Source organism: Capsicum annuum, chromosome 2, assembly GCF_002878395.1.
Source record: "Capsicum annuum cultivar UCD-10X-F1 chromosome 2, UCD10Xv1.1, whole genome shotgun sequence".
NCBI classification, from domain to species: Eukaryota; Viridiplantae; Streptophyta; class Magnoliopsida; order Solanales; family Solanaceae; genus Capsicum; species Capsicum annuum.
This window is the reverse complement of record NC_061112.1, coordinates 142,882,968-142,892,582: the sequence shown is the minus strand read 5'-3', so window position 1 is coordinate 142,892,582 and position 9,615 is coordinate 142,882,968. Positions and strand designations below refer to the sequence as shown.

The 9,615-nt window shown below is 31.7% G+C and overlaps 1 protein-coding gene across 2 annotated transcripts; it reads right to left on the bottom strand.

Annotated features, from left to right (window-relative positions):
• Positions 1-451: 451 nt before the first annotated feature.
• Positions 452-8,589, bottom strand: LOC107861358 (MADS-box transcription factor 23). Of its 2 annotated transcripts, none has more exons than XM_016706699.2 (9): positions 8,457-8,589; positions 8,123-8,329; positions 4,278-4,356; positions 2,263-2,324; positions 1,832-1,931; positions 1,719-1,760; positions 1,546-1,629; positions 1,306-1,460; positions 452-1,074 (listed from the first exon to the last, which is right to left on the bottom strand). In XM_016706699.2, the coding sequence occupies exons 1-8, from the start codon at positions 8,528-8,530 to the stop codon at positions 1,308-1,310; spliced, it is 801 nt and encodes a 266-aa protein (XP_016562185.2). In that variant the 5' UTR covers positions 8,531-8,589; the 3' UTR covers positions 452-1,074; positions 1,306-1,307. The 2 variants fall into 2 exon arrangements, with proteins under 2 accessions (XP_016562185.2, XP_016562186.2); XM_016706700.2 differs by having other exon boundaries at positions 1,588-1,629.
• Positions 8,590-9,615: the final 1,026 nt, after the last annotated feature.

Below are 9,615 nucleotides of genomic sequence, written 5' to 3'. Positions count from 1 at the left end.
AAATACTCAAAACTATAGCTATGGTTTCTAACAAAGACTAAAATATAGTCATTTTTGAGAATTCCTAAAAAAGAATTAGATGTAGGATTTGATCACTCTCCATCCTTTTTGACCTTTCTCTCACAATTGTTGACGAATTGAAGATTATCGTTTCAACAAGAATACTTTCTAGTCAAATCTCTTTTGCACCTAATATATTAAAAAAAATAATCAGTTACAATATATTAAGGGCCATTTGAACCCTTGCTTTAACTTTCTACACTGAACTCAATTCAACAAAAAATTCTTGAAGGCGCAAGTTGTTTTTATAATTAAGTGTGTTTCTATATCTTTTTCTTCCTAGTTGCATGGTGAGAATAAGAAATTCAGCTTGTAGTAGCTAGCGTTTATGATCACAACAAATAAAATTGATTAACCTACATAAGTGTTGTCACAATGTACACGATATCCAGTTACATACGCAGAACTTTGCAAAAGTGATGTAATGTGATACAATAAGCTCTCATAAGTTGTCAAGTCCAAAGTCTCGGCTCAAAAACACATTCGATCAACAAGTAACCTTCTAATTTAGAGATAAGCATTTAGTACGTTATAACTATGATTAAATTTACTACAATACATTCCAACGGGGGTCCTATTATCTCCGAACTAAATTTTAGCATATTTTTATCAATCTTTTTAGCTGACATGACAGATGACAGTCCTTCACGCGCCTCAGGTGTTAAACTTCACGCAAGTTGGCACATCAGCACAAAAGGGTGACAAAAATATGCTAAAATTGAGTTCAGAGGTAACAGGACCCATAAAATTAGAGTGTGTCGTAGCAACTTTGGCCATAGGTCAGCGGTACTGAATGCTTATCTCTTTAATATACATTGGAGTACTAATTGATGCCTGTGCTCTCTTTACGTGCATTATCAACTGTTTGAATTACACAATTGGCAGCACAGACAATGTATGCTACCATTAATTATGAATTTAGATAATACACCATCCTTCTTTGTCTTTCCTCTTCTGCCGCTCTGCAGTTGAGGTTGTTAATTCATTGATTTTTCTGCCACCATTGACTTTTACCTGTAAAAAGGTAAAAAATATTTCCTATGATGTTCAACTAGCTAGTCAATCAGGAGTTCTTTTGAGAGACTCAAATGTGTTGTAACCATGCTAAGATACTACTTTTTATCATCAATTCAAGGATTTAAGTTATCTACACTGATGTATCAGCGCGATTTTACTGGTAATAACACGCAAATAATAGTTTACAGAAGTTTGATGATCATATTTAATGGACGGGGAGAGATTTACCTCTAATTAGATACTCTTGCTGGCGTTTCAAAGTTCTGTGGGTCGGGCTGGCTTAGCTGCAGATGGATGGGGGCATGAACTTCTCTGCTCACCGTGAAGCGATATGGATAGTTGGTGGTTCCATTAATTGCAGTAGCATCCCTTGTACCATAAGCCTGAAAGAATATGGTTATATTTTTGCACTATTAGCTTTGACTTTGCAATTATGCAAGGGAACTCTTAGCTAAAATCAAGTGCTACCTTCTCATACAATTCTGCATTTTCTTGTTGAATGAGATTTACCTTCTTGTAGAGTTCCAAATTTTCTTGATGTATCATGCTCCCCTGTATACATTCAATAGAAATGTACTCAAGATTCAATTTTTTGAACTAATCTGATCACATGATGAAAGCTGCTACACTTTTGCATGTACCTTTCGAGTTAGCTCCTGAATTTCATCCTTTAATATTTGCTCCTATAAAGTCCGAAAATGTTTAGATTCAAGTATTTTTCAAATTAGTCGACAGTATCAGGTTGATTGCTGACCTTTTTAGTACGGATGCCCCTTAAGCTCATTTCCAGTTTATTCTCCAAATTTGTTAGTTCTTTTACACCCAAGCCACGTAGCTCCTCTCCCATTAATTGCCTGTTCTATCAGATGGTGAGAAAAATTGCCTATTGAATAATACCAGTCAGTAAAGGTACTAGTTTAAGACTTCCAGATACAATGTAATTTGTCAAAACGATGCATTTACATCCAATTCCATGAGTCGATAAATTCATGAAAATTTAGTAACGTATGTGTCAGATTCTTTTTCGGTTTGTCTTTACTATATGTTACGTATTTTTGTTCAACAAACCAACAATAATAGGGAGTTCTCTTGAATCTTGATGTACGATTAGCCATTTTGATGCAGTAATGTGCCACTATTGTGAAGTAAAAGCGTGTAAATCTTGCCAAGAGTAGTTAACATTACCGATGATTTTCTTGCAGGTCCTGTAATTGTTGCCGCAAGATCTCTGCCTCTCTCTGCCACAACTAAGCAAGTACAGTGCAAAATATACTCAGGCTATGTGGATGTAAAATTTCAACATATGTACTATACACGGACTTTCAGAGAGAACTTGGCCTCTATACTTCTGAATCACAAGGAAATGCTATTCTGATCATTACATTTAAGAAACCATCAGTTTCACTTACCTTGTTGAGCTGAAGAAATGATCTTACATATTGGAACTATGGCCGTAAAATGGTTAAAATAGTATGGTACTTGTTGTCAGTATGAATTTTATCAACATACTACCACCAAGTTGTTGTTCATGACTTTGAATACCAATATAATCATCCCCAAGCAGACATCTTGGATGCTTCAGAAGAATTTTAAGGCTAAAAAATTTCTCGATGAAGCAGCTATTGGAACTTTTAAGGCTAAAAAGTTCCGAAGTTTTACCAGATCAATATATACAAGGAGATTCATTACTTCATATTCCAAAAATACTGTTTCCGGCTAAGACAAACGAACTACTTTTTGATGGAATTATATGAAAGATCAAGTGTTTTACCAGAGAATTGTCGCTGCTAATATACATGTATGTATAGGTTTACAAAACAGAGCTCTTTTTTCAGTAGTCCTGATTTAAGGGCACAACATTTACTTGGCTGATATCTAAAAATGTCCTATTATGTCTCATAACTTTTATGGAGTTTTATTTTGCTTCTATTGTTGTTGTTTTGACTAATTTACTTGCTTAACAAAAATATAAGTTGCAGTTATATACTGTTGTAGTTCTCAATGCTAATTTATTCAAAAGCTCCTCCTAACAACTTATGTTATCCTAACACTAAATGTAGCCAAGGAAATGTAGTTTTCCCTTAAATATTGAACAACTATCTGATAAAAGAGCCCCAATTAGTGAAAACCTATAACTGTAACATGCTTTAGCAGCAACACTGGTGCATCTTGCAAAGATGTTCACTTGAGTGGAAGAACAGTAGTCTTTACAATGTAACACATATTCTAGTCCTCTTGCCACATTTCTATGGCATAATTCCATTAAAAAATAGTTCGTTCCTCTTAATCGTGCAAGTATTGGAATATGATGGCCAAATTAGAGAGTTTACTAATAATGTACCATCTACTATTTGTGCTTTCCAACCTTACTGATTTCTAATGTGTTCACCAAGGTCTTTTTTATTTGAATTCAGTCATGTCTCGAAGTTTATTCATAATTGATAGCATGCTGATCCTATTTCAGCTGAACTATTGCTGAAACTGACATAAACTATTTAACAAACTCCTTGAAGTACATTTAACACAATTAAGAAACTAATTGTAGATAAATACTGAAAGGATACCAAAGCAAGATCATGTAATTAGGAATATATAATAGAAGTTCACGTACACAGTAATGCTTCTTAACATATATATGAACAGACTATCAGTGATAGTCACTGATTGCAAAAATAAAAGAAGGTAATTTTATCGGCTGTTCATCACTGGTAGAATACAAATGGAAATACATCTATTGTATAATCCATGTATACCAGCTTAGAAAAAGTAAACAGCAAATTCTGTCAGTTATTTGTGTAAAGATCCCTATTATAAATATCTATTATTATTACTCCAAAATGAAATCATCAACTAGGAAATTATCATCATCTTTTTCTAAATTCCCCCCCCCCCCCCCCCCCCCCCCAAAAAAAAAAAAAAATCCTGAAAAATTCACAATAAATTATGTTGGAAATTCAAGCCTGGCAGAATTTGTATGTTGTTTTGACTTTGTATATCCTGAACGAATTTTGCATAATGGAGGCATAACTTTCTTAAGAATGGTGATTACACTATATCAAAGCCTTTATTTGATGTTTTATACAATGTTATTAAAACCATCAAAGCCTATTTTTCAGTAACATTTACATGTAAGTAGTACTCCGTAATGAATATATGAAGTGATAATTTATAGCTGGAAAAAGTTGCCGATTGAATATTACCTTGAGTTCTGTCAGTGGATTGTGCAACTGTTGATGTTCGTCCTTCGTTTTGTTGTATCGTTCAATAACTGATCTCATGCTGCCACATGCACTCTCAAAGTCAGAAATGTTTTCAAGATTTAATATGTATATACACTACAATAACATATATACAACGTAATTAATATAGAGGTTTGAAGAGGGTAGAATATAATTTAGACAGACTTTACCCCTACCTATCGAGGAGTAGAGACTGTAGAAACACTCAGCTCAAAAGAAGTGTCAATCAGAGCAGAAACGACTGCAAATAAGTCTATGACAACAAACATATCATGATTTTTATATATAGTACGGTTTTAATTTTTTGTTTTAAAAGGGTGCTTAAGTAACCGTTCTTCGCTATTATATGGTTTCGCTGCTAGTCATATGGAAACGAAAAAATGGTATCATTATAAATATTTTTTACGATATCATTGTAATTTAACATTTTATAACAAATTCCAGATTTTATTTTGTTTAGGTTGTTAAAATAACTTGACTTATTATGGTTATATATAATTGTCTTTTGAGCAGATAAAATCTCTTACACAATCAGAACTGAAAAAATTAATATGGAAACTGAAAGTTGGAAGAATATAAAGCAAAACATCATACTTGAAGATTGTACGGAGAAGATGCAAAAGCGAAGAACATAAGAATAGAAAGTATTTGTAATATCATTAAAAAGTGTACGTATTATAAACATTCCATGATCATAGAATTAATACTTCGTTGTGATCTCTAACTTCAATTTTTTTCGTGTTTGTTAATTTGTAGAGGTTCATTAGCTCATAATTAAGATTAGCAAGCTAAAGTTTAGTCCCTCTTGCTTGCACTATCTCTATTAAGAATTTTTATTTTTTAACAAACGACTGCTAAATACTTTGTCTAATGCTATAAATTCGCAAAAAAGAAAAACAAAAGGAAAAGGTACATCCTCTTATATTTCCTGAATAATTAAATATTTGAGCTATATATATGTACTGTTTTTATTATTATGAAGCTAGGGTTTGAAATAAGAGGACCCCCTCTTTCCTTCCCTCTTTATTTTAGGAGCAGATGTGTTATTCAGGATGCTTAATTTTCTCACTAATGCCATGCAGCCATGATTTCACACTTTTCACCATAAGTCGAGGAGGTTCCCAAGTTAATCATTTAACATATGCAGATGATAGAATAATATTTATTGGTGGGAATGACAAATATATGAGACCTTGTTAGGCATTAGAATAATTAGTAAGTATGAGAGAGTTTTTGGATAAAAGGTGAATATAAAATTAAAGAGCTTTTTCTTTAGTAATCCAAATGTTGCTGCTCCCTTTTCAACAGAATGAAGAGTCACTTGTTTCATGGGCAAAATAAAGTACATTTATCTATCTGGATTGTCATTATATAGGAAGAGAAGAGATTGTATATATACTTTGATAGCATGGTTAACAAGGTGTTTAAATTAAGTAGATGGCAATGCAAATGCTCTCAGAAAAATGGTCCTAATCAAACATGAATGCCTATTTGTATATATCCTGTATGTTAGAATCCACCAATAGAGACCCTTAATCAATTAGAAAAATATTTTGCAAATTTTTTCTAGAGAATTTATGTGGATAAGAAGAATTTCCGCTGGAGTTCTTGGGAAAAACCTATATATGTTTCTCCAAAGAAGAATGGGATATTAGGATTAGAAGCATTACTGAAATCAATGATATTCTAGATGTAAAAAGATGATGGAGATTTAGAACTCCATGCATGTGGAAACAATTCTTCAAAGCAAATTAAGAGGGAAACTTTTGGCATTCTCATGTATGGAGGCCTATGTTAAAAGTTCAATAACAAAACAAAAAGTGATAACATTATTTGGAAAAATTCATCTTTGAAAAATTTAACATATAGATAAAATAAGTTATATTTACTTTCGCTTTATATTCTCTATAATAATCAACTTTGACTTTTCTCCAGATATTTTGTTTCAAGTAATTGTAGAACACTTCCTCTTGTATTTTGTCAAGCTTTTTTTCACAATCACTAACTACACTATAGTAAATCGATAGTCTAATGCACAAAGCATCTTCCGTTCATATAGGATTCAAAGAAAAAGATGTGATGTAGACAATATATACTTTTACCTTATGAAAAAAGTATTACTGGCAATTTTACCGTTGCTCCAACATCCCCTTACAAACTACTATAATCTTCTATCAGTAGTTGATATAATAGTATAGCTAGATGTCATCAACTTAATTCTACTTATATAAATACACTTTTCAAGACATTATCAATACTAATGATTGCTTCAACATTAATTTCTTTTCTATTTAGTCTCTCTACCTGTACCACGCAAAAGCAATAAACTCGATCAGATTCTTAGTAAAATGAGTAATACACTTCTTTGTATCAATAGCCAAAGAGATCACTCTCCACCCAAGCCCCAAGGTGAAAGTTCAATCATACTTTAACTTGTTATCATATACACTAGTTATCCAACTAGCACCATGATATCCTTAATTTCGATGCTTAAGCAAACTTATTGCTCGTTTGTTATTGTTATAAGATAAGGTACAAATATTGTGTCTTGTCAATGAAATCAAGTGCCATTAATACATCATTTCAATGATCACTATTCTGATCATCAGAATCTTGATAATTTTCACATAATGATAGCAATGTCCGACCTGCCGCGTTCCATATGATACATATATAAAACTACAGAAATTTATGCATAACAAACATATAATGCTTGGTACAATAATATGATATGCATTCATTTTTGCCCCAACATTACTATTTTAGTTCGGAGAATATAATCATGACCCACGAACCACCTGTATGTGTCCAACCTACTATGTATGCCTTTCTAAAAGGGACCATTCGTGGTTTAGGAAATATTAAAACTTAAAATACGGATTTAGAATTCGAAATTTATAAACTCTGTAGTTAAATATGTACAATATCCGGTCCATTTCTCAACATATTTACAAGGGCAATATTTTAGATCAAAACTATTGAATTCTGTCAAACTCCTGTCTAGATCTGCCTCTACTAAAATGAATAACTAGGTGGGGTGGTGGGGGAAGATCTTGTTTAGTAATATATAGGATTATCTGATGATCATTAGGAAGAACCCCTACTAGAGCTTGTTTATTTTGCTTTTCAACAATTAGCATAAACAAAAACATAAGGAAGAAGAAAGAATAATGGATTCTTTGTAACACCATCCAACTTGGTTAATTACACTGTAATATATCCTAGAAGCAATTATATTTATCAGTATGCACACCTAGTGTTCATGCTTATATAACTAGCAACTTAATTAATTTATCACATAAGATCATGTCTCTAAGAGATCCAGTATGTGTATTTCTTATTTCAGGAAATGATTATATAAATTCTAGTATTCTTTCTGTAGAACATATTAGTTCAAGATTTATATCTTAATCAGAAGCTGTTAATTAATAAATTAAAAACAAAATAAACGTGATCAAATCTTCATTTTATTGTAATTTTAAGTGTTCGATGCAATGAAACAGTCCAAGAGTCGATCCATACTGTATATACTAAATATTCTCACGCAATAGTCACATATTTTTGCTTTTCTTTTAGTAGTGTATCTAAAAAAAATAATACTGCAGATAAAATATCTGATTATTAGCAATATTCATCAAATTACCATTTCTTAGAACGAAATGGATGTTCAAGCAAAGTCAAAATTATAACAGAAACACATTATTGCCTAATACTTTCCAATAAATCATCTATAAACTATACTCTCCAACAAGGAAAAAAAAAAGAGATTTATTAAGAAAAAAGTTGTACTAACATTTTATTAATACCTGGTGTTAGAAAACTCATAGAGCTTGCCAGTACTGGAGAAAATAATCAACCCAACTTCAGCATCGCAAAGAATGGCAAGCTCCTTAGCTTTCTTCATCAAACCATTTCTTCTTTTGGAGAAAGTAACTTGCCTGCTCGTTGAGTTATCGATCCTTCGGATTACTATCTTTCCCCTTCCCATCTTGTTGCTTATTCTAGGGTTTTTACTAATTAAAGATCAGAAACAAAATGAATAAGATCCATAATGAATGAATGAAGAGATCAACTACAGTATGTATTAGATCTTTAGACTAATTAATATTACTTAAAAGAGGAAAGGGAAAGAAAGCTTACTTGGGTTGTTGAGAGCTTTTGAAATTAATGAAAAAAATCAAATAAAAGTCTTGTAAAGAGAGTGTGGGTAACATCAGAATCAGGAAGGAGCCTTTTATAAGCTTTTAGTTTTTGGGAACAACTTGCAATGTGTGTGTGTGTGTGCGTTTTTTAACCCCCACTTTTTTTTTTTTTTTTAATTTCAATTTGTATACTTTATTGTTGTCCAAAATATTTTAAAGTAGGGAAGTGGTACTATTTTAAATAGCGCCGTCTCCGTATAATTGACCGACGCGTGGGGAATCCAAGAGTTTCCTTAATAATTCTAAAAGAGGAAAAATCATTTTTCCCATTTTAGTAACCTTAAACTATCCACAAAAGAAAAGCCTTTTAAGGTAAAAAAAAAAAAAAAAAAAAAAAAAAATAAGTTTAAGTCAGACTCTCCTTTAGAGACTTTTGGACATGATCAAAGCTTCTTTGGTTGCTTTCAAGAATTTTCACGTGATCTTGTTCTTTTACCTCACTGTCAAAAAAAGGTAAATGTGAAACTTTTACTATTCTCCCTTTTCTTGTTTAGTCATGAAAATAATAATTTTTGAAAGTTAGAGTTGAAGTTGGAGCTAAAATTGATGGTGTATTTGGTCATGAATATAAAATGAAGTTGTTTTTGAAATATTGTGAGGAAAATAGAAGTGAAAAAAGTAAAATTTTCCAAAAACAATTTTCAATAAAATAAAATAATTCTTATGGTCAAACACTACTATTTTTACCTTTTTTTTACTAAAGTAAAATAATCATTTTTAAAAAAATTGAAAAAATTCTCATGACTAAACGTCTACTATATTTTTATTCTTCGTTCTATCCTTTTTTACACGTCTAATAGTTTTCCTAAAATCATGGCATGCACAAGGAGCTAATTACATACTTACATTAGAAATTGAGTAGATCGGAGGAAGAGAGACATGTCACATGTCCAATATTTAATTTGATCTTTAGATCATTAGGTAAATTAATTCACATGCAATATATATATATAGCTTTGAGTTTGAATGACATCCTTTGTTTTCTATATTTTTAATCGGGAAAAGGGCTAAAAATACCCTCCTACTTTGAAAAATTGGTCAATTTTATCCTCAGTCATATTTTGGGGTCATATTTAACCCCGCCGTTAAGAAAATTA